At 51.3% G+C, this 23544-nt stretch overlaps 1 protein-coding gene across 1 annotated transcript in view; it reads left to right on the top strand.

Moving 5' to 3' along the window:
- FIBCD1 (fibrinogen C domain containing 1) overlaps positions 1 to 23544 on the top strand; it is a 41569-nt gene that overhangs the window by 6598 nt on the left and 11427 nt on the right. The window contains exons 2-4 of the mRNA XM_038375172.2: positions 395 to 871; positions 9975 to 10134; positions 13455 to 13591. Coding sequence (XP_038231100.1) covers positions 395 to 871; positions 9975 to 10134; positions 13455 to 13591 — 774 coding nt within the window. The remainder of the gene's footprint in view (positions 1 to 394; positions 872 to 9974; positions 10135 to 13454; positions 13592 to 23544) is intronic.

The following is a 23544-nucleotide window of genomic DNA, read 5'->3' as shown; positions in this document are numbered from 1 at the left end:
GGTTGGGAGGAGCAGTCCTTCACCTGTGGGCTGCACAAGCTGCCAGGGGGCAGAAGGCACATGGCCAAATTTCTGAGCTCTCTGGCCATCTTAGCTCCTCAGTGCAAGGTCCAGTAGTTCAGGCTTTGCTCCTGGTAGGGGAAAGAGGGGCAGGAGCATTTGGCCCAGAAGGAAGGATGAACTATCCCCAGGAGATTACAGGGAAGGGTTTGGTCTGGGATCTCATTAGACCCAAGAGGGCGAGGAAGGTATCTGAATGGGGACACAGTGGGATGGGGTAATGAAAGGGAGGGGTGTCTGTGATCGTGGGTGATTCTGTTGTACGTGAAGTTTAAACCCTTCTAAATCTGCCACCTGGGCCAGAGAGTTCCACGAACGCGCTCTGTCTCCCCAGAGAATGAGCTGTGGCTACATCCTGTGCACGGTCCTCCTGGCCGTGGCCGTCCTCCTGGCCGTTACCGTCACTGGCGCCATCCTCTTCATGAACCACTATCACAGCCCCGTCACGGATTCCCCACCCATCATCAGCACCAACCCCGAGGAGGCCACTGCCCTGGTCACCATCGAGAAGGTGGACAGCTCCCGCATCAACATCTTCATTGACCCCAACTGTCCAGACCAAGCCAGCAGCTTCACCCGCCTGGAGAGCTTCCAGTCCTCCGTGCTGCATGCCGTGACGGACCACGATGCTGAGATGAAGTCATCCAAGGGACAGGAGCGGGCCCTGCTGGTCACTGTGGCGGAGGAGGTGGCCAAGCTCTTGACCCACGCCACTCAGCTGAGAGCTGACTGTGACAGCTTGAAGAAGGGGCACCACGCGATGGGGCAGGAACTCAAAGCCCTGCAGAACGAGCAGGGGCGGCTGATACAGGTAAGCTGCACCTGCCATGCTGGCAGGCTGGCTGACTGCAGCACGGAGCCAGAGACCGGCACTGGAGAGGGAGCGTGAGGGCTATTTTCAGGATGGACCAATCTAAATAACGTTAGCTGGAGACTCTGGGCTGGAGAAGGGGTGGTGAAGTCAGAACCCCTCCCTGGGCTGCACACAGGGCTCCAATCCCCTACAACCTCAGGGTTCGCCATCCTCCTGCCAAGGGGCATGCATTGCAGGAGAGAAATGCAAGGCTGGCCCCTGCTACCACGCTCACCCACTAAAGACCAGCTGCAGAGGAGACCGCCATCCCCCCCCGTTGTTGTAAGGCTAATGCAGCATGCTGCTGGCAGGGCAGGGAGGCATTGCGGGGCCAGGGAGGGAGGGAGAAAGCAGCATAACTGGATGATTCAAAGACTCATTGTATTAGGAGGGGCCAGTCCCAAGGGACCAATTCCACTATCCCTACAGCCTTCTTCCTAGCGGACGGTGGCTCCACATCTTCCTGTGGCAGCTTGCTACATGACGAGCTGGCCATAACATTTCTCCAACTGCAGCTCTTCACTTCCTCTTCTGACTCCCCGAAACACCCTGCCCCTCTCCTCTCAGTCACCTCCACCCTTTGCAGAATTACACAGCCAGTTGCTGCTTTTCATCCCAGTGGTGTGGGACTCCAGAGAGCTGGGTTCTAATCTCACCTCTGCCACTGACCTGCTGGGTGACTGACACTTTGGAGGGTCACCCAGGCCAGTAAGGGGTTGTGTCACTGCCTGCCCAGTAACCTGGGGGGCCTCTGTGCTGTGCAGCTTTGACTCAGAGCCCTGACACCAGCAGCCTGCTCACAACACAGTGGCCTCACCCTGGCTTCCACCAGCCTGGTTACTCCTTGCAGGGCGACATCAACAGCCCCTCCAGGCCCAAGGCTCTCACAAACTATCTTTCCTGCACTGTCCAGTCCCTCTCGCTGGACACTCACAGAAGTTAAGAAGTTCACTGCCTCCAAAGTGACAGAGCCCACTCCAGCCTGGTAGTTACCTGAGGATTTCACCCTTCAATTTAACACCGTGGTTTTCGACCTGTGGTCTGGAGATCCCTGGGGGTTTTAAGATTTCCTAAGAGGTCCCCACCTCCATTTAAAATGTTTTAGGGGTCTGCAAATGAAAAAAAGGTTGAAAACCATTGGTTTAACACACAACACTGAGATGGTTCTCTAATAAAACAAGAATAAGTCTGTTAAAGAACAGAGGTATAAGTGATAACAGGTAAGGAAAAAAGACAGGTGTGGTTACAAGTAAAACAAAACATCACTTGTTAGTCTAGTGACTAAAATATCACATCAGTGAGTTACAATCTTTGTCTAAGCAGGGATCTCACCCAAAGTCAGTTCCAGCTACTCTTGATTTTCAGGCCAAGAGGATCCACCTCTCGAGCTCAAAGGGCTCTGCTCCCCCTGTGTCCCCTGGGTGATGGATGCCAAAATGGCCATCTGCCTTTGCTTATATTTCACAAAGTCTATTTTCTCTGTTTCAAGAGCCAGGAAGGCTTCCTGAGAGTGTAGGCTCCATCCCCTGGCATGATCGTTAAGCGGTCTTTGCCCTAGCTCAGGTCGCTTGATGGCTTTGTTTAACTTATATGTAGATATACTACTCACTGTCTTCTGAGGCGTTACCTGGCTCAGTTTACACTGGAGGCAAAAGAACATTCCGTTGTCTAGGACAGGCTGGGCTTATGCACTGCTTGCAAAACTCCTTTTCAGAACACTTCCATCACACATCTGTAATTCTTTATATACCACTCATACATCCATCACACAATAATATTAATGACCAGTGTGTTACCAATTTGGATACGATACCTCACATGACACTTTTTAGATACAGATTATGACAAGTGTGTTGTGGCAATGAGTGTGTCAGGCCTGATGTGAGTTATGTTACAGGGTGCCCTCTGACAGTTGGCATTGGGGGGACTCCCTGGGTCACAGTGAACTTGGGCAAATTCACCATTCTGTACCTCAGTTTCCCCATCCAAAAAAGAACCCTACACCTTGTGAAGAGCTACGAGATCGATAGCTGCGAGTTGCTCGGGGGTGTAACTGCTCCTTGCAGAGATGTCTGCTCTTCGTTTCCCCAAATCTCTTCTTTGCAGATCCCATTTGCTGAGCCTTTTAAGCTTCTCGTTGCTCTGCAGTCAGGGCGCACCTGTTTTACACTGTTGATGCCCATCCCTGAATGGAGGCAATGCCCATGACGAGCAGAGCAGCATGATCCTCTTTCTTGTTTTATGTAATACTCCAAGTGACAGCGCCCGCTCCGGGGCTGGCCTCTTTGTTCTGGAAAAGGTCCACGTCGTTGCCTTCCAATGGTTTGGTTCTCCATTCTGACATGGATTCCAGGGATGAGGGGAGCCTTTTGCTGTGGCTACCCCCTCATGCACCTCTTCTGTGGATAGAATTGTAGACTTTAAGGTCACAAGGGACCATTATGATCGTCTAGACTGACCTCCTGCACAACGCAGGCCACAGAATCTCACCCACCAACACCCAACTTATGTCTGAGCTATTGAAGTCCTCAAATCATGGTTTAAAGACTTCAAGGTGCAGAGAATCCTCTAGCAAGTGACCCGTGCCCCATGCTACAGAGGAAGGCGAAAAACCAGCAAGGCCTCTGCCAATCTGCCCTGGGGGAAAATGCCTTCCCGACCCCAAATATGGTGATCAGCCAAATCCTGAGCATGTGGGCAAGACTCACCAGCCAGACACCCACGAAAGAATTCTCTGTAGTAACTCAGATCCCACCCCATCTAACATCCCATCACAGGCCAATGGGCATATCTACCACTAACAGTTGAAGATCAATTAATTGCCAAAATTAGGTTATCCCATCATACCATCTCCTCCGTAAACTCATCAAGCTTTGTCTTGAGGCCAGATAGGTCTTTTGCTCCCACTGTTTCCCTTGGAAGGCTGTTCCAGAACTTCACTCCTCTGAGGGTTAGAAACCTTTGTCTAATTTCAAGTCTAAACTTCCTGATGGCCTGTTTATATCCATTTGTTCTTGTGTCCACATTGGTACTGAGCTTAAATAATTTCTCTCCCTCCATGGTATTTATCCCTCTGATATATTTATAGATAGCAATCACATCTCCTCTCAGCCTTCTTTTAGTTAGGCTAAATTAGCCATGGTCCTTGAGTCTCCTGTCATAGGACAGATCCTAGCAGTCCTTCTCTGTACTGGTTCCAGTTTGAATTCATCCTTCTTAAACATGGGAGACCAGAACTGCACACAGTATTCCAGATGAGGTCTCACCAGTGCCTTGTATAACGGTACTGACACCTCCTTATCTCTACTGGAAATACCTCATCTGATGCATCCCAAGACCACCTGAGCTTTTTTCACGATCACATTGGTGGCTAATAGTTATCCTGTAATCAACCAATACTCCGAGGTCCTTCTCCTCCTCTGTTACTTCCAAATGATGCGTCCCCAGTTTATAACAGAAATTCTTGTTATTAATCCTTAAATGCATGACCTTGCACTTTTCACTATTAAATTTCATCCTATTACTATTACTCCAGTTTACAAGGTCATCCAGATCCTCCTGTATGATATCCCGGTCCTTCTCTGTATTGGCAATATCTCCCAGCTTTGTGTCATCCTCAAACTTTATTAGCACACTCCCACTTTTTGTGCCAAGGTCAGTAATAAAAAGATTAAATAAGATTGGTCCCAAACCGATCCCTGAGGAGCTCCACTGGTAACCTCCATCCAGCCTGACAGTTCACCTTTTAGTGTGATCCGCTGTAGTCTCCCCTTTAATCAGTTCCTTATCCAACTTTCAGTTTTCATATTGACCCCCATCTTTTCCAATTTAGCTAATAATTCTCCATGTGGAACCATATCAAATGCCTTACTGAAATAGAGGTAAATTAGACCCACTGCATTCCCTTTGTCTAAAAAATCTGTTACCTTCTCAAAGAAGGAGATCAGGTTGGTTTGACATGATCTACCTTTTGTAAAGCCATGTTGTATTTTGTCCCAATTACTATTGACCTCAATGTCCTTAATTACTTTCTCTTTCAAAAATTTTTCCAAGACCTTGCATACTACAGATGTCAAACTAACAGGCCTGTAGTTACTGGATCGCTTTTTTTACCTTTCTTAAAAATAGGAACTATGTTAGCAATTCTCCAGTCATACGGTACAACCCCTGAGTTTACAGATTGATTAAAAATTCTTGCTAACAGGCTTGCAATTCCATGTGCCAGTTCTTTTAATATTCTTGGATGAAGATTATCCGGGCCCCCAAATTTAGTCCCATTAAAATTGTTCGAGTTTGGCTTCTACTTCGGATGTGGTAATATCTACCTCCATATCCTCATTCCCATTTGTCATCCTACTATTATCCCTAAGCTCCTCATTAGCCTCGTTAAAGACTGAGGCAAAGTATTTGTTTAGATATTGGGCCATGCCTAGATTATCCTTAACCTCCACTCCATCCTCAGTGTTAAGAAGTCCCACTTCTTCTTTCTTTGTTTTCTTCTTATTTATATGGCTATAGAACCTTCTTATTTATATTGCTTTTAATTCCCTTCGCAAGGTTCAACTCTACATAGCTTTTGGCCTCTCTCACTTTATCCCCTACGTGTTCTGACCTCAGTAAGGTAGCATTCCTTGCTGATCCCTCCCATCTTCCACTCCTTGTATGCTTTCTGCTTTTTCTTAATCACCTCTCTGAGATGCTTGCTCATCCAGCTTGGTCTACAACCCCTGCCTATGAATTTTTTCCCCTTTCTTGGGATGCAGGTTTCCGATAGCTTCTGCAGCTTTGACTTGGAGTAATTCCAGGTGTCCTCTGCCTTTAGATCCACAAGTTTTTCAGTCCAATCCATTTCCCTAACTAATTTCCTTAATTTTTTTAAGTTAGCCTTTTTGAAATCAAAAACCCTAGTCATAGATCTATTTTTGTTTATCCTTCCATTAGTTTGAACTGAATTAGCTCATGATCCTCGAACCAAAGTTGTCCCCTACAATCATTTCTTCTATGAGGTCCTCACTGCTCACCAAAACCAGATCTAAAATGGCATCCTCTCTTATCAGTTCAGCAATGACTTGGTGAAGGAATCCATCAGCTATCGTATCCAGGAAAATCTGAGCCTTATTATTATTACTAGCACTTGTCGTCCAGTCTATATCTGGGAAGTTAAAGTCTCCCATGTTCACACAATTCCCATTAATATTTACTTCATTAAAAACATCAAAGAGGTCTCTATCCATATCCAGATCAGACCCTGGCCGTCTATAGCACACCTCAAGCACTATCCCAGGGGAAGCTCGAGTAGCTGTCTTCCCCAATGTGATTTTTGCCCAGACAGACTGTCTTATCCATTCCATCACTTCTTATTTCTTTACAGTCTACCTCATCATTGATATACAATGCTACTACACTACCTTTGCCTTTATTTCTGTCTTTCCTAAACAGCACAAACTCTTCAATACCTGTACTCCAATCATGACTACTATTCCACCATGTTTCCGTTATCCCTATAATATCTGGTTTCACTTCCTGCACCAGTAGCTCTAGTTCCTCCGTTTTGTTACCTAGGCTCCTCGCATTAGTGTACAAACATCTTAATTTTTGCTGTTTGGCTTCGCTCACATTCTTTACCTGATTGGGCACAGGCATTCTACCGCCAATATTACCTATTAGATTGGTATGTACACTGCACTTCCTCCTTATGTCCATCTCCTACCCACAGCTGTATGCTTTCTTACTTCATTTTCTTCCCTCTCAAAGAGAATAACTGGCATGGAGATTACCTGGACATCGCCCAACCATCTCCCCCGAATTCCTAGTTTAAAGCTCTCTTGATCAGTTGTGCCATCCTCCATCCTAGAAGTCTATTTCCCTCCTTACTCTGGTGAAGTCCATCCCGAGAGAACAGTCCTTTGTCCATGAATGCTTCCCAGTGGCGAAACATCCCAAAGTCCTCCTTATAGCACCACTGCCTGAGCCATCTGTTGAGCATCATAATCTTGTCACACCTTTGTTGCCCTTCTCTAGGAACAGGAAGAATCCCACTGAAAATCACCTGAGCCTCAATTTCCTTTAGCGTCTTCCCCAGCCTGGCATAGTCTCCCTTGATACGTTCCAGCGAGAATCTAGCTGTATCATTTGTTCCCACATGAAGGATAATCGATGGATTCTTTCCCACTCCTGTTAGGATCCTCTTCAGCCTCAGGTCCGCATCCTGTATCTTAGCACCCGGCAGACAGCACACCCTTCTGTTCACTGGATCAGGTCTGTCTATTCTTCTCAGTAATGAGTCCCCAATCATGTAGACCTGCCTTTTCCTGGTGATGGTGTGATTCTCCAGTCTATGCCCTGTTCCATCTGGCCTCAAGTCCTCTCGATTCCTGTTGTCCCTTGCAATCTTCTGCAACCCATCCCGTGTCCTCCTGGGGCTCATATTTGGCGTTACTTCCATTGACTCTTGCCCTTTTCCAATAAGACTATCTGCTCTTCTCTTTTTCCTTGCCCTCTTACCTTCACCTGCTGTGTCCCCTTCTTCATTTTCCAACTCCGCAAACCTGTTCCTGAGCTCTATTTCTCCTTCACTTCACTGCCCCGTCTTTTCCTCTGCCTGCTTCTCTTAGTCACATGTTTCCACTGTCCACTTTCCTCACCCAGCAGTATCCCCTCAGGGTTCTTCGGTCCTGCTTCCATTTGCAACTCTGAGCTTTTCCCTTCAGCCTCCTCATGTCTTTGCTCCATCATCCGCTCAAACCCCCTTCTAAACTCAACTAGAGTTTCCACCTGCATCTCCAATCCTCGGATCTTCTCTTCAATTAGCTCCATCAGGCGGCACTTCATGCAGACGAAATTCTTTTCAGGTACCCCCTCCAGGATTATGTACATGCCACAGTTTCTACATCCAATCATCTTCACTGGGTCTTCCACTACTTGGGTCACTACCATTGCTGCCTCTGTGTCTGTCATAGCCTTCTCACCTAAGTCCTGTTAGTCTGGGAAACAAACACCCACCCACAGACTTCGAGGGCACCTCTGCACTGCAGCAGTTAGGGGCGCTCATGCTAATGCTCTAAAAATAGTAGATAGTGCAGTTCAGGCTCTGAAGCCTGGGCTGGGGGACTTGAGAGCCCGCACTCCAGCCTGAGCCACACCTTTGAGCAAGAGGAGGAGAGGAGTTCAGGCTTTGTGGCTGATACTGGAGGGGGTGTTTTGTGGACACTTGTGCACTGAGCTCCTCCCTCCCCCAACTCACCCCACATTCTGTAAGGCACGAGCACTCTGACTTTCAGGACATTTAAAGCTTGCATTGGAGATTGGCAATCCAGTGTGGATAAAACAAGAAGTGGCCCAACTTCCTCCTCAAAGCCCAGCCCCAAAGAGAACATCTCGGGGTTTAAAAACTTTCGGCTACCTTTCATTTCCGCTCATATCCCTGGGCAGCAGCTTGTCCTGGCACTGGCTGCCATTATGCTTGGCATGTGTCTGAGTTTTCCTTCTTGTTGCAGGTTTCCACTGTGATTATCAGCCTCAAGCGAATTGCCACAGTTCCGCCCTAATGCGTGGGGAGAGGGGGAAAGAAATCAGACATTAATTCTCTGTGGGACAGTAGGTAACTGCACATGCAAAGACATGACCCAAACATCCTAAAAACAAAATGGCCAACACCATGGGCACATTCTATTGGGAAGACCAGTTTCTTCCAGTTGGTGGCCAGATGCTGGAATGGATATGATGGAGCCCCCGTTCTGAATTGTATCTCACTGTGCGTATGCATTTCTTCCAATATCTGTCCCACAGCGGAGCGGCTTCCTCCCGCCCCTCTCCGTCCCCCCTCCACTTCTGAATCAGAGGCTGAATGTCTTGTGCTGCTTGGGTCATTTCAGGGAAGGCCAAACATTCTGCAATCTGGCTGCAGTAGGGCACAGATATTTTTAAACTGACGGGAATCCTCCCCCTCTCTCTCTTTTTTTTTTCTCCCCTAAAGATGCCTTTTATCCCCCAAATGGCAGGCACGGGGTCAGGAGCTACAGCAGGTCAGCGTTAATCTTTCAGATGTGCTGTGGGCTTGTCTGGGATTTGCCCTCATCATTCGGCAGAGGCCAGGCCCTACTGAGTGAAAACAGAATAACTCCATTTGATAGCCTCAGTATTATTTTTAAGTGACATTAATGCCCTGATCCTGCTCTCAACAGAAGTTTTGCCATGAACTTCAATGGGAGCTTTCCCAAAGTTTGTTGGGGTTTGGATCGCGGCTCTCAGCCTGGGCCTGGCTCTGTGCTAGATGCATTTTAAGGCAAAGTCCGGATTCTGCGTCAGCTGAATTCACCAAACAGATTTTGCACTGAAATGTAATACGAGCGCATCACTGATCTTTCTGCAGCCCTTTTCGTCCAGGAGTCACAGCACAGACATGTCCTTTATGTGTTCAAAGCACTGTCCAAACACTGATCAATGAAGCCTCCCAAGCCCTTGTGTGAGGCAGGGGAGTGTTCATTATCCCTATTTTACAGATGGGGAAACCGAGGCACAGAGAGCCAAGTGACATATCCCTAGCTCACACAGCAAGTCTGAGCTGAATGTAGAACGAAGAAGTCCTGACTAACCATCAGACCATTGCCACTATGTACAGGAAATATAATCTGGGCTGAGACGCCAAGGTCCAGAGGATGGAAATGGAAGGTTTGGTAGATGTCATTCTACTGGCACTCAGCGTTTGCAGCCCCACTCCTCTTAGCCTGGCATTTGGGGTGAGGGCTCTCTCTGTTGGCAGTAGGAAGAATGGCTCCCAGATATGGTCTGTGTCCCTGTTCCTAGGAGGGATGCCCCTATGGCAGCAGAATCTCAGGGGTACTGTAGGTGAAGTGATTGCTCTGTGGGGGAAGCACATTGAGACAGAGGGTGCTGTATGTAGAAACGTAAGTGCACTATATGAGGAGATTCACTCACTGGACCTGGCCAGGCTCAGCACCTGTCTTTGAGGGATGCATTCCACGCTGCTGCCCGCAGTGTCAGAAAAGGGTAAAGCCAGGAACTGATGACTCACCAGATCGTTTGTCTTCTCCCCTCCCAGCTGCTCTCGGAGAGCCAGACCAACATGGCCCGGTTAGTGAGCTCTGTCAGCGACGTCCTGGACACGTTGCAGAAGGATCGAGGCATGGCCAGGCCTCGGCTCAAAGCCGACTTGCAGAGATCTCCAGCCCGGGGAGCCCGACCCCGGGGATGTTCCAATGGTGAGAGAGCCTCCTCCTCTCCTTTCCTGCACTTCAGGCCAATAACCCTAGGCAGAAGTGAACAGAAGTGACATTACTATTGGCTTCCTCACAGCAAGGCCCAGACCATGCCAGTTGGGAACCGACAGTGTGGTCAGGGCAGTGCAGAGAGACTCACCCCACTTTGTAGTGGTCCAGCAAAGCCCGGCATTTCCCAGAGGGCTACTCTGGCTCTGTGACCCTGTTCTGCTGCGCAGTGGAGGCATTCGGGGACACGGTGCAGGGAGCGAGCCCATGAGCAATGTTCCAATCACAGAGCCATGGCCCAGGCTGCCTGTCATTGCTGGACACTGCAGCACTGGTGCCTACAACCACGGGCTGGTGAGCTGGATGGGCCTGGATCTCTCCTGTCCTCAGTCACCCAGGCAGAGAATATCCCACCTACAGCTCCCACATGGGGCGCTCAACCCAGCAGAGCACAGGGGAGTTTCTTTGCTGTGTCTGCATTAGCTGGCCAGATCCTGCAGAGAATGGGGGGGATGCCCTCACACAATCTGATTCTACTATTACACACACACGCGCGCATGCACGCATGCCCAGTTCCACTCCCCAGCCCAAGACAGGGTGACCACACACCCCGTTTTGGCCGGGACAGCTCCTTTTTTAAGCCCTGTCCCAGCCATCCTGACTTTTTTGGCAAAAGTGGGCATTTGTTCCGTTTGCTCTTGCCAACTTGATCAGTTGGCAAGAGCAAATGGGACAAATGACCAGGGGAGGCAGGGCTCAAGAGAGCAGCGATGCCAGCCCCAGCCTCGTACGGGGAGCAGGCAGGCAGAGGCAAGCAGTAACACCAGCCCTGCCCGGGGAGGAGGGGCTAGGGCTTGGGTGAGCGGCTTGGGCCAGCCCTGTTGGGGAAGGGGGGCAGAGGTGCCTCAGGCTAGGCCCACGTGGTGTCCTGTTTTCCCTTTGGAGAAATATGGTCACCCTGGCCCCAAGATCATCTGGAGATCCTCTGAAGCGCTCCTCAGAGATGATGAAACCAAAGACCTAACTTCAATCACCCAGGCCTCTGGGCCAGATCCACAAATACAGTCACATAGTTGTCCAGAAATTACGCAAGCCCCTGGTGCAATGGACGACAGCTCTCCCCACTCGCGCCCTCTTGCAGCTGGGGAAGTGTAATCACCTTTAGCAAGTCAAGCACTAGAGGGACCCAGGCGTCTCCTCTCTACTGCCTGAAGTGGAAAAATATTTCTGGGTCCTAGCTACCCCTGGAGCCCTTCTATAAAGGCCCAGGCCACTTTACATGATGTGACAATTTACATAATGTGACACATATCATGGCTGTGAGGAGCCCCAGTGGGGCTGCACATCCCATCACATATGCACCTGTATTGTAGGCATGGCCTATTATTAAGGTTGTTTGACACTTCCCCAATAAGGTCTGATTTTCAGTTGCTTAGAACTTTAGCAAACTTTAACCCTTTGGGCCAAAATTTTCCATGCCAGGTGTTGGCCTAAGGCTGAATTGTTTTGGAAAATTTCATTCTAAACAGTGCAGATGTTTTTGAGAATGAGTCTAAGGAAAACGTACACTGTGTTGCCCGTATTAAAAAAAAAAATCCTGTTGACTTTTCCTTTGAAAAGCTCCGGCATCTTCCTGCTTTGCAGCAGATACATAAAATTTGGCAGGGGTTGGACCTTTGTGTCAGGGATGTACCTTTTGCTGGCCCCATGAAAAGCTGCCAAAATTTGGCCAGGTTATAAACCTTTGAAAAATAAGTTTGCACATGCTCCGTCGAGACTTCTTAGATTTTAGCAGCTAAATTCTCCAAAGAGTCTGTCCACACTGAGCATGCTCCATAATGCAATTTCCCTGCAATTGCTGCTCTAGTTCTGGTCCACACAAAGGATGACAGCCTACTACTCCTATCGGTTACTCAGTTAGCTCAAGTGGCAGATCTATGCAGCAAATCTAAAGGTTCTAACCCTGCCGATGTGAGTGTCAATATAGTGCCACACAATGGAATTTGTCTTTTCGGTTTGCTTTAAAAAACAAAAAACTAGGAAATTTCACCCAACACAACTAAACTAAAAGACCATTATTAAGGTTGCAAAATCAAGCATTCAGACTTTAGGAAATCCCATAGTTCAGGTTGCCTGTGCAATGTCTGACATTGGGCACCCAAAATCAGTGCATACTCTGTGCCTCAGCTCCCCATCTATAAAATGGGGATAATACTACCCACTTGCCTCACAGGGATTGTGTGAAAGTCATCGAATGTTTGTGAAGCACATGGATTCTATGGTGATGAGCACTCCAGAAAATCTCAAGAGGAAGTTTATTCTGTTTTCACAGCAGGGTGAATAGTGTGCAATAAATAAGGCCTGGACCACATGCTGAACAACAACAAAAAAAGATTGAATAGCTTCTCATTAAGTGAGTGCCATCCGTCCTGTGCACATAATGAGGCAGAGAGGTCCTATGGAAAAAATACATGCTTATGTAATTAAAGACCCTATCATACTGTGTATACACAAGGGGGTCAAATTAAGGACACCCAGGCGGCTTTAATTCTGGTGTTTCCTAACGCTGGAGCACTTGACTTTGCAATCTTACTAGTGTTCTTTTCGCCGAGTGGTTGGCCTATAGTATACAGGGCCATGCAAAGAATGGCCTTTCTGTTTTGGGAAGGATTTCGAGCATTTGAACTTTGGCTTTGTTCCGAATCAGACTGAAAACTTTGAAATCCTCGAAGGAAAATTCCCCCTTCCGCTCCCCCCCCAAAAAATTAAATTTAAATCAATTTAAATTTCAACTTTAATTTTATATTAAATTTGCATCCGTGCCAACAAACACACCGATACTGAGTGTGCTATACATATACACTGTGTATACCCCCCGCCCCCCATCTAACTACACTGCACTTCCTGCAGGCGCCCCCTCTCCAATGCAATACATACACCCACACTAGCTGTGGGAGCAAGCAGCCCCTTCCACTGCACTCATCTGCCTGGCAGGGAGGCCTCGGTGACACGGTGCTGGGAGAGTGCATATGGTGGGTTGGCCATAGCTTTCCAGCAGGGAGGCCAGCAGGCTCCCTCTTGGTGCCTTATTATTGCTACAGATGGTCCCTAGAAGCCACTGAGACCTCAGCTAGGATGCTGCTTGCCCCAAGCCTAGGAGGCAAGAGAATGAGATGAGAGGGGGCTTAGTGGGCTATGAGCAGCCAATTAGATCAGGCAGTGGGGGTGAGAGCCAGAAACCAACCGCGAGGCTCTAATTTAAACAATTAATTAGCCTTGCATTGCTCTCCCTTCCCTCCCATGCCATGCTCCAGGCTCGCGGCCCCGGGACTGCTTTGACATCTACTTGAGCGGACAACAAGAGGACGGCATTTACTCCATCTTCCCCACTCATTATCCCTCAGGCTTCCAGGTCTACTGTGACATGACGACGGATGGAGGCGGGTGGACGGTAAGTTGGTTGCCTGCATTGCTGAGTCGCTCTGACATAGGAAACGGCACTCGTTAAGGCACAACTCTGCCAGCCTCTGAGATACCCTGCCAAGCAGTGGCCCATGACCTTGCATGGTGGGGTGGGAGCGGCAGCACAGAACAGATCCCAAGGGCTGTGCCCAGTGGAGAACAGAGAAGGCGGTCCCCTGTGCTTCAGCTGCGCTGAAGATGCATGGGGGGCACAGTGCCAGCACAGCGCCAACGGTAGACCGATGGTGCTGATCAGTGGCAGGGCTCTGTGAGGTTCAGGAGTTGGGTTCAGCTGTACACCAAAGGCCTTGTTGTCTTGCCAGGGTTTAGAAGTCACTCTGAGTTACTCAGTTCCCAAGGTGGGAGTGTAGGGCTCTGTGCAGTTGGGCATCCCATCCATATCCAGCTCTATTGCATGGACCCAGTGGGGCTGGACATCTCAGTAGAACAACCCAGGCACCCCTCCTGGTATCTCCTGCCCTCGGTCGGGCCAAAGACAATCCTACACCAAACTCTCCCCTGCTGTTCCAACTCATGAGATCTGGGTTCAAATCCCAGCTCTGCACCAGACTGCTTCTGGGACTTGGGAAAGTCGCTGCATCTCTCTGTTCTTTCACTTCCCTGTCAGTGAAAGGAGGGCCATAATTCCTTCCTGCCAGCCTGCATGTGTCTTATCTTTGTAGGAGGCAAGCTCTTCGGGGCAGGGGCTGGCTGTTAGGGTATGTCTACACTGCAGTTAGACACCCATGGCTGGCCCGTGCCAGCTGACTCAGGCTCGCAGTGTAGTGTAGACATTCTGGCTCTGGCTGCAGCTCGAGCTCTGGGACCCTCCCACCTCAAAGGGTCCTAGAGTGATGTACACTGCAATTAAATAGCCTCTTAGCCTGAGCCCCGTGAGTCTGAGCCAGCTGGCATAGGCCAGCTACGGGTTTTTAATTGTAATGTAGACATACCCTAGCAAAGTAGAGTCCTGATCTCCGATGGGGCTGGTGTTATCCAGAGTGAGTAATCAGGTGCAATGCAGCGCTTGGAGGAGGGAGGGAAAGAGGGGGAGCAGCTGGACACTGTTGCCATTGCACAGATTGGGGGTTATATTCTGCCCTGTAGCCGCATAAACACAAAGAGCAGCAGGAGGAGACCGAGCGTTAAGTGGCCAGACCAGGCGACGGAGTCACGACTCCTGGGTTCCATTCCCAGCTCTGCCACTGCCAGGCTGGCTGAGCGTGGGCGAGTACCTTCCCATCTCTGTGCCTCGTTTACCCAGCTGTAACGTGGCCATGACGGTTTGCGCAGGGCCGGCCTGTCTGAAAAGTGCTTTGCCACTCTCAGATGCGGGGCACAAAGTAGGATCAGCTGAGACACACTAAAGAGTCTCGAACGGTCCCTTCTCCTCAGCCCCCGGCGTGGCAGAGCCAGAACTGTGCCAACTGACAGAGGAGGGTTGGGTGGTATAGGGGGCACGCTCCCGTGGTGGGACCCCAGAGGCAGGAGAGGCTGGCAAAGCAAGCGTAGGGTGAGGTGAAATGATTGATCAGGAGGGATGGAAGAGGGAAAGCCGAGGTGAGGAGAGACAGAAGGGATGTTCTCGCTTAATAAGCACCTCTCAGCGCTCTTGCTGTTTGCGTAGCCAGCTTGTGGGTGGGGGGGATCCAGAATCCCCTCACTTTTAGGGCTCCAGAGGTTTCCGAGAGAGCACGGGCAAGAGAAGAGGGGGTTGGCAGCGATTGAGTGTGGAACAGAGAGTGGCTAGGGGAGAAGGGATGCAGACAGACTTGGGGAAGAAAAAGGGAGGTGCAGCCAAGAGCTGGCAGCCTCAGGCAAAAGGGTCAGTGAGGAATCTTGATTGGATGCAGCTCTTTCCTTTGGATCGATGGAGCCGAGGCCTCGATTCCATAAAGTATCAGGAGAAATTTGCAACAATGCCTGTTGCAAGACCCCGTGACGGCTGAACATTAACAGTCGCTCTCCCTCCATCAGATCCAATCTGCCTCAGCGCCATCCTGACACCATTTGAGATCAGAGACCTGCCAATGGGAACTGGTGGGAGACTCACTCCTGGGCTTTTTTTCCCTTCTCTGGAAAAGGAGCACGAAGAAAGCCTGGCCCCAGGACCCATCCGTTCTCCTCACTCCTAGCTCCGCTCGCCTGGCCTTCAAAACTCCCCCTTCATAGGGTCACCACTGCCCGGAGCTGGTCCAGCTTTCTCTGGCATACTGAGGGGCCCAGAGCTGGTGCCACTTTCCCCATGGTGAGGGGCTTTGTCCCACAGCCCCCCCATACTTAGCCCTGCCTTCCCTGACACCCCGAGGGACCTGTGACACTGCCCAAAGCAGGCCCCACATTCCCCATTACCTTGAGGGGGCCAACCCCGCTGCCCAGAGCGGACGCTACCCTCCCATGACCTGAACACACTAAGGGCTTGTCTACACAGTGACATTTACTGGCATCACTCCACTGGTCAGATTATGTACATGAACCAGTATAATGCCAATAAATTTCCCCTGGAGACATGCTGAGAGACAGGGCCAAGGATTCCTGGTTCACCAGTCCCCCACACACTGTTTGTCAATAGGGGGGCACTGGGGGGGCGGGTGGCCTGCCTGGCTCAGACAGGGCAAGATTTCACTCAGAGCCAGTGTGGGGAAGCAAGCCCCCGGGAGGCAGCGCTACGGGCTGACGCAGGCTCCTGGCCACCCCGTGGCTCAGCTGGCCCTGCACTAATTGCCGAAGGCTCTCCTCACCCCGGCCGTCCGCTGTCTTATTGTCTTTATGGAGTGAGACACGAAGGCCACCTAATCCCAACAGCATGCAGCTGCCAATGACATGGAGCCGGCCAGCTACAGGAGTCAGTAGGGAGGGACCTTGGAAAGGGCACACGAGGGGAGGGCAGTGAGACTCAGCCGGGGGTCAGGCGAGGCAAGGCTGCCCTCACCCCTGGCTGTGAGGTGAGGAAGGAGGCCAGTAGGGGAGACACCACAACACAGTCCCCAGGCTGAGACTGCCCTGGAGGGGCCTGAAATCCTGGCCTGGCCTTCCCCGATCACCTCCTCACCCAGCCTGCGAGGACAGCCAGGGCTTCCCCAGGTGTGAAGTGGCACCTGCCCAAGATGACGCATTACCCGGGGCAAGCTTAAGGCAACCCAGGAGAGGCATGCCGAGGCCAGGAGATCTGTCTCCGAGACGGGCTGGGGGGGACGCTGCAGCTGGGAGCGCCTCGGGTTGGACTGGTGGGGGCTGCGCCCTGGCTGGTGGGAGAACCCGCCGAGTCTGGGCCGTGCCCGTTAGGTCACGCTCGGCTGGTGAGCCAGCCCCTGGGAACCGGGCTATGAAATGCCCCCTCCAGCTGGGTGCTGGAGGAAATAAACCCCCAGGATCTAATGCCTGTAAGGAGCTTTTAGCCGTGGGGGAGGGGAAGGAGCTTAGCTGCTCTGCTGTGAGGAAACCAAAGCCGTTTGCAGTGTGTGTGGCAAGTGCCTGGCTCCTCTGGGGAGCCCAAGCCATATAGTGGCCATCAGCCTTGGCTCTGAGTGCAGATGACAGAGGAGGGCCACTACCATCGTGCCATTGGTAGAGGGTGAAACTGAGGCACGGAGCAGGCAGGCCTGACTTTCAGAGATGCTGAGAACACACGACCCCACTTAAAGTCAGGGGGAGCTGCAAGTTCTCCGCACCTGTGGGGATCAGGCCAAGGGGCTTACCCAACCTCACACAGCCAGGAAGAGAACCCAGGAGTCCTGACCTCTGCACTCATCATTTATTAACTGAACCACACTGCCCGGTAATATAACCCCCAACCACATGGTCGGGGTGGATCCCGGGGGCTTCTGAAAGGGCAGCAGGGGAACCAGATTTTCAAGAAGAGTTTGGCACCCAACCTGCACCCTGTGTGCTGAGCTCTGCTGAGGATCCCTGCCCAAGTGCCGCGTTCCTGTCAGCTAGGAGTCAGAGACAGGCAGTGCCAGGGTTTGGCAGGGTCCGTGGCAGAGGCAGGACTGTTCCATTAAACACGAGATGTTGGTGCATCTGCCTGGTGGGGCGCTGGGTGGGAAAAGGGAAACTCCTCGGCCTCCCCACCATGGAGGGAGAAGGCTTGGGAAGGAGGTGAAGAGGTTGAGGGGGATTGCCTGAGGAGAACTGTGCGCGAGGCCCCCAGAATCCGGCTGTCAGCCCTGGCTCCTTGGGGAGCAGCCGCCTACCGGGTGGGATGACAGGATTAGCCAAATACCGTCTCCAAGGCCATCCCAGTCAGCGGGACCGGGGCTGAGCTGGACACTCAGTGCTGAGGGAGCTGAAGAAAATGATTTAGCGTCAGGCTGCATCAGAGCTTCTGTGCCTGCGCCAAGTACCTCGAAGGGCCAGGCCAGCAGTGAGACAGCACGGCCCTGCCCTGGGCCAGCAGCGACTGGAGGCACAGTCCCGGGGCAGCAATCCCTGAACAGCCCTGCTCTCGGGGAAACGGCTGAGATGGAGCATGCTCTGCTCGTGGGAGCAGGAAGGCCCCAATCCTGCAATTAGAACCTCATGGCTGGCAGGATCGGGACCTGCCCTGGCACTGACCACCACCATGATCTGTGCCAGTGGGGGAGAGGAGACCAGCATTCACTACCCCTTGGGAGGAAGTTTTGTCTTGTGGTTAGAGCAAGGGACTGGGAACCAAGACTCCGGGGTTCGCTCTGCCATTGATATGCTGGTGGCCTTGGGCAAGGCATGGCCCCTCTCTGTGCCTCAGTTTCCCCATCTGGGGCTATCTCTACTTGGCTATTGAAGGTTACTGAACTTTGCACACAGCTGGTATCAGTGACTCAGGGATGAAAGAGGTGTCAGGCTCAGCTGGAAGCAGGGGGGGCAATGTGTGGGGGTGTTGGGTCCTTGGGGTGTTGAGTCACAGAGGCTGCAGTAAAGTCACAGGCATCACTTGGAGTCATGCAGCCTGGGACTGATTTTTTTAAGCTATTCCTTTTGACATGTGGGGATATTTGCATACAGGTGGGTGGACGTGCTGGCAGTGGCCAAACCAGTTTCACTGGAGAGCTGTTGAGCTAAGCCTGGGGTCGCATGCAAGGCTCAGACAAAGACCAGGCCAGCAAAGAAATTGGATTCCTCCAAGGCCCTAGCCCAGGCATGCTAGTCAGCACATCTCAAGGACATCAGAGCAGTGGGCAGGCCAGACTAGAGGGGGAACCAATCCCAGCCCATGAGTCCAGGCCGGGGGCTTTCATACTGTTATCACGGCCTTCCAATGGCCCCTGGGCTCCTTACCTGCTACAGCACAGTCGGTGCTGGTGCTGACCTGGTGTCTGACTGGAGAACGAGGCTCCCCTGCTGCCTTCTGCCATGTGTCTGGTCAGATGTATAGGGCATGGAGGCCAAATAACTCGCAACCTGAAGCACAGTGGGTCAGATTTACAGCATGAAAAGGGAGTGCATGCTGGTAGGGTGGCCTAGTAGGTACAGCACTGAACTGGGATTCAGGAGACCTGGGTTCTTATTCCTGGCTCTGCCACTGACCTGCTGGGTGACCTTCAGCAAGTCACGTCCCTGCCCTGTGTCTCAGTTTCTCCTTCATCTTCCCTGTTTAAGTTATACTCTCTGCAGGCCAGGTGTGTCCATCCCCTAGGACAGTGAGGTCCCAACCTCTGCTGGGGCATCTGGGTGCTACTGTAATAACAGTTAATAACGAGGATTAAAACATATTCTAAAAGGGCACCTGCTGGAGGCGAGAGGCCCAAACTTCTGGTTGCAGTACAAGCAAGGTATTTATGAATTCAGATTCAGGTGGACTCCATATTGTTCTCTCTTTAATGGCCCATCAGCCATTACCTTCCCTCACACAACCTCTTTGGGTGTCCTGGACCCAGAGCTCTCTTCTCTGACTGGTGCAGATTGGAACTGGAATGTGAGATTTCTTATCTGAGTGTGGGGCTTAATCGTTTTCACACTCCCTGCAAAGTAGCATTGCACTCACCTGCATTTAACGACTGCACCAGGCTCCTGGCAGGAAGTACGGTACCGGCTGACCCAAATCCTACTGCCTGGGCGGATGACATCCCTCCACACCTTTGATTAACACCTCCTGTCATTTAGTGGAGTAACAATCGTATGATTAAGGAGGGTATCCAAGCAGGCCTTCAGAAAACCGGGCTGCTACTTACTTCCTGCCTTGGAAGCCTTTGCAAATTCTCTGTGAGCCGCTGAGCACCAGGGCTCCTTTAGGGCAAGGGCTTCAGAGGAGAGCCTGCAGCTCGGAACTGCTCTGCATCCCAAAGCAAACAAAGGCAGGTTGGTGTCAGAGACTTGGCCACATGGTGCACCAGGGAAGGGCCCAGAGTGGCAATGTGTGGTCTGGGGCTCTGTCAAATCCATTTCTAGCACACTGTCACTCCACCCGCCTGACCCGGAGAGCGCTGGGCACGGACCAAAACTAATCAACCCCTCCCCAAACTCAAGCGATGAGGAAGGGGACCCGGTATGGACGGAGAGGGAGTCCCCACACCCAGGGATGCTGGGCATTGCTGTGCTGCCAATGGTTTGGGGCATGGTGATTTATTTATCTTGCTGTCCTTTGCACCAGTAACTTTACAGTGACAATCGAAAGGCGAGCGAGGGTGACTGTAAGCAGGAAGGATAAATATTTCAGCTCTGACTTTAATGGGAAGGGGAACAAATCCTTTTTGCTTAAGAGGGGGAGATCCATATTTTATGAGCTGGAGAAGAGCAGCGATGGAGCTGCTGAAACTACAGCAAATACTTTGCTCCCCCCACCACCCTTGGCTTGTTTGCTGCCTGCCTGCCTCAGGCTGGAGAGACCTAGAGCAAAAGCATTCCCCCACACCTGCCCCATCTCTCCTACATGCCTCAGCCTGCTATCTCCCCTCTCCCCGGCTAGATTTCCACCATTCTCCTCAGCCCCCTGCTCTGGCTTCAGCTGCAGGGCAGTCGAATCCTCTCCTCTCCTCGCTAGGCTAGGAGCGGACATCTCAGCCCCTGAATTCAGACACAGAAATCCTCAGTTCTGGGTACATCAGCCAGCCAGATGCTGTTCCTCTCCTCGCTCTGTGCCCCACCCCATGGCCTGCACACCCCCATAGGCAGCACCTCACCCGAGAAGGCTCAGCTGTGATCTGTGCTCTCACAGCAGAGACCAGCATGGACCCAACCACAAGCAGGGCCATGGGCTAATACTTTGCACTCAAGTAGTCTGTGTCATCTAAGGATCTCAAAGTGGGGGGGAAACCAAGGCACTGAGTGGAGACACGGCCAATGGCCGAAGCAAGATTCCCTTTCCCCTACTCCAACCATTAGAAACTCTCCCCAGGCACCTGCCCCAACCAGCAGCGACTCCTGCTCTGATCCACAATAGAACCTAGGAGTTCCTGCTTCTAGCCCCTTGCTCTGGCCACTAGGCCCCAGCACCAGCTGTCCCCACCACGGCAATGAACCCTGCTCAGGGCTCCGGAGGATCAGAAAGGTTTGTTGATACCCCCCAACGGTGTTTCTCTAGAGAACTCTGCGTGTCACTAAGCTGCCAGAGCATCTCTCTAATTGCCAAGCCCTCCTGGGGCCCTGAGCTGGTGAAAATAGGCCCCTCACTGCCCTGAGCAGCGCACAGGCAATTGGCCTAGTTACAAGTTAAGGTCAAAACAGCTTAAAGGGGAGCCTCATGGCTGCCTCTGCCCCTGCCCTGCTCCCTCCCTCCACGCACAGGCTCATGGCAGCCAATCGGAGCCAACATCCCTCCTGGAAATCAGCCCCTTTCCAGCCAAGCGGCCTCATCCCGTCAGCTGAGTCCGACGAAAGCCCTTTTAAAAGGGCTTAACTGCAGCTTCTCAAGTGCTCAGTGCAAGGATAAAAATTAAGGCTCTAATTCTAGAAGGTAAGTACAGCATGGATCAGACGGAGCGCTGGCCACCTCTTCCATGCACACCCCCACCCCCACGCCTGCCATACGTTACCCTTAAGTCGGGTCAGCAGACCTCTGCCAAATGCTAGCTTGCAGAGTCTTGCTGGAAAAGCCTGTGCAGGGGATGATGCACACCAGTGGTGCTGTATCAATGCTGCCAGAAACACGGCCAGATCAGCTGGCTGAAGTTACCCATCTGCTCAGGGTGAGCCCTGAGGGAGTGCACAGGAGCTGGGTGTGCAGCTAATGGCAGAAATGCCCAGCATTAACCCAATCAGCAGGCACTGCTGGGGCACCCTTCATCCGAGGGCCAGACTCCCTACCAAGCGACCCCGATGGAAATCCGGAGTGACTCTGGATTTAAACCAGGGCATGCAAGGGTACAATCTGATCTCACATCTCAACCCACCCCATAGAGAAGGGCAGCTACATCCCCATTCAACAGATGTGGAAGCTCTAAACTCATAGACTTTAGGGCCAGAAGGGACCATTGTGATTAGCTAGTCTGACCCCCCCCCCTGCACATTGCAAGCCATAGACCTTTACCCACCCACTCCTGTAACAGACCTCTAACCTCTGGCTGAGTTACTGAAGTCCTCAAATCATGGTTTAAACTTCAAGTTACAGAGAATCCACCATTTACACTAGTTTAAACCTACAAATGACCCATGTCTGTTGCTGCAGAGGAAGGCGAAAACCCCCCAGCATCTCTTCTAATCTGACCCAAGGGAAAATTCCTTCCTGACCCCAAATATAGTGATCAGTTAGACCCTAAGCATGTGGGCAAGACTCACCAGCCAGACACCAGGAAAAATTCTCTGTAGTAACTCAGAGCCCTCCCCAGCTAGTGTCCCATCACCAGCCTTCGGAGATATTTGCTGCTAGCAGTCGCAGATCAGCTACATGCCATTGTAAGCAGTCTAATTATTCCACCCCCTCCATAAACTTACCACGCTCAGTCTTGAAGCCAGTTAGGTTTTTTGCCCCAGGGCTGTTCCAGAACTTCACTCCTCTGATGGTTCGAAACCTTTGCCTAATTTCAAGTCTAAACTTCTTAATGGCCAGTTTATATCCATTTGTTCGTGTCCACCTTGGCACTTAACTTAAATAATTCCTCCCCTCCCTGGCATTATCTCTGTGATATATTTAGAGAGTAGGCGCCAGCTCACCATTGTGCCAAGGCCCCTTTATGCCACGCTGATGGGAACACCCCCGTGCACAAAGGGGTTTGGCTCACTGGTGTCTGACTACTGGACAGTACTGGCCTTGGGGAGGGAGCGGGAGGCCCTGCCAGAGTACACTGCTACAGGGAGTCACATGAAGCAAAGCCTAACTTAGAACAACCCTGGGGCTGGTCTAACTGATATCATGGGATCATGCCACCCCCAGGCTGTGGGAGTGGATAGGTGACTTGAAACCCCTTTTGTCCCTCCCTGCTCCATTCCTGCACTTCACACCTTGACACACCAATAGACAGGTGGGATGCACAGTTTCACTGACTTGCCCGATCACCCAGGAAGTGAACACAGGGTGTTCTGTGCTTTAACCTCCAGACCTCACCACTGCATCTAGGCCAGATTTCCAAGAGTGCTGAGAGCCAACGTCTCCCAGTGACCTCAGCTGAAGTTGTGGGCACTCAGCACTTTTGGAAGTCAGGCCTCCTTTGGTTCTCCTCCAGACAGACTTTGAGAAAGTAACAGATTTTTTAGACAATGGAAACACAGTAGATCTAATTTACCTAGATTTTAGTAAGGCATTTGATACGGTGCCACATGGGGAATTATTAGTTAAATTGGAAAAGATGGTGATCAATATGAAACTTGAAAGGTGGATAAGGAATTGGTTAAAGGGAAGACTACAGCGGGTCATGCTGAAAGGTGAACTGTCAGGCTGAAGGGAGGTTACCAGTGGAGTTCCTCAGGGATCGCTTTGGGGACCAATCTTATTTAATCTTTTTATTACTGATCTCGGCACAAAAAGTGGGAGTGTGCTAATAAAGTTTGCGGATGATACAAAGCTGGGAGGTATTGTCAATTTAGAGA

The sequence above is a fragment of the Dermochelys coriacea genome, chromosome 16 (genome assembly GCF_009764565.3).
Source record: "Dermochelys coriacea isolate rDerCor1 chromosome 16, rDerCor1.pri.v4, whole genome shotgun sequence".
NCBI lineage: Eukaryota > Metazoa > Chordata > Testudines > Dermochelyidae > Dermochelys > Dermochelys coriacea.
The sequence above is the reverse complement of the archived record's forward strand: the minus strand, read 5'-3'. Positions and strand labels throughout refer to the sequence as shown.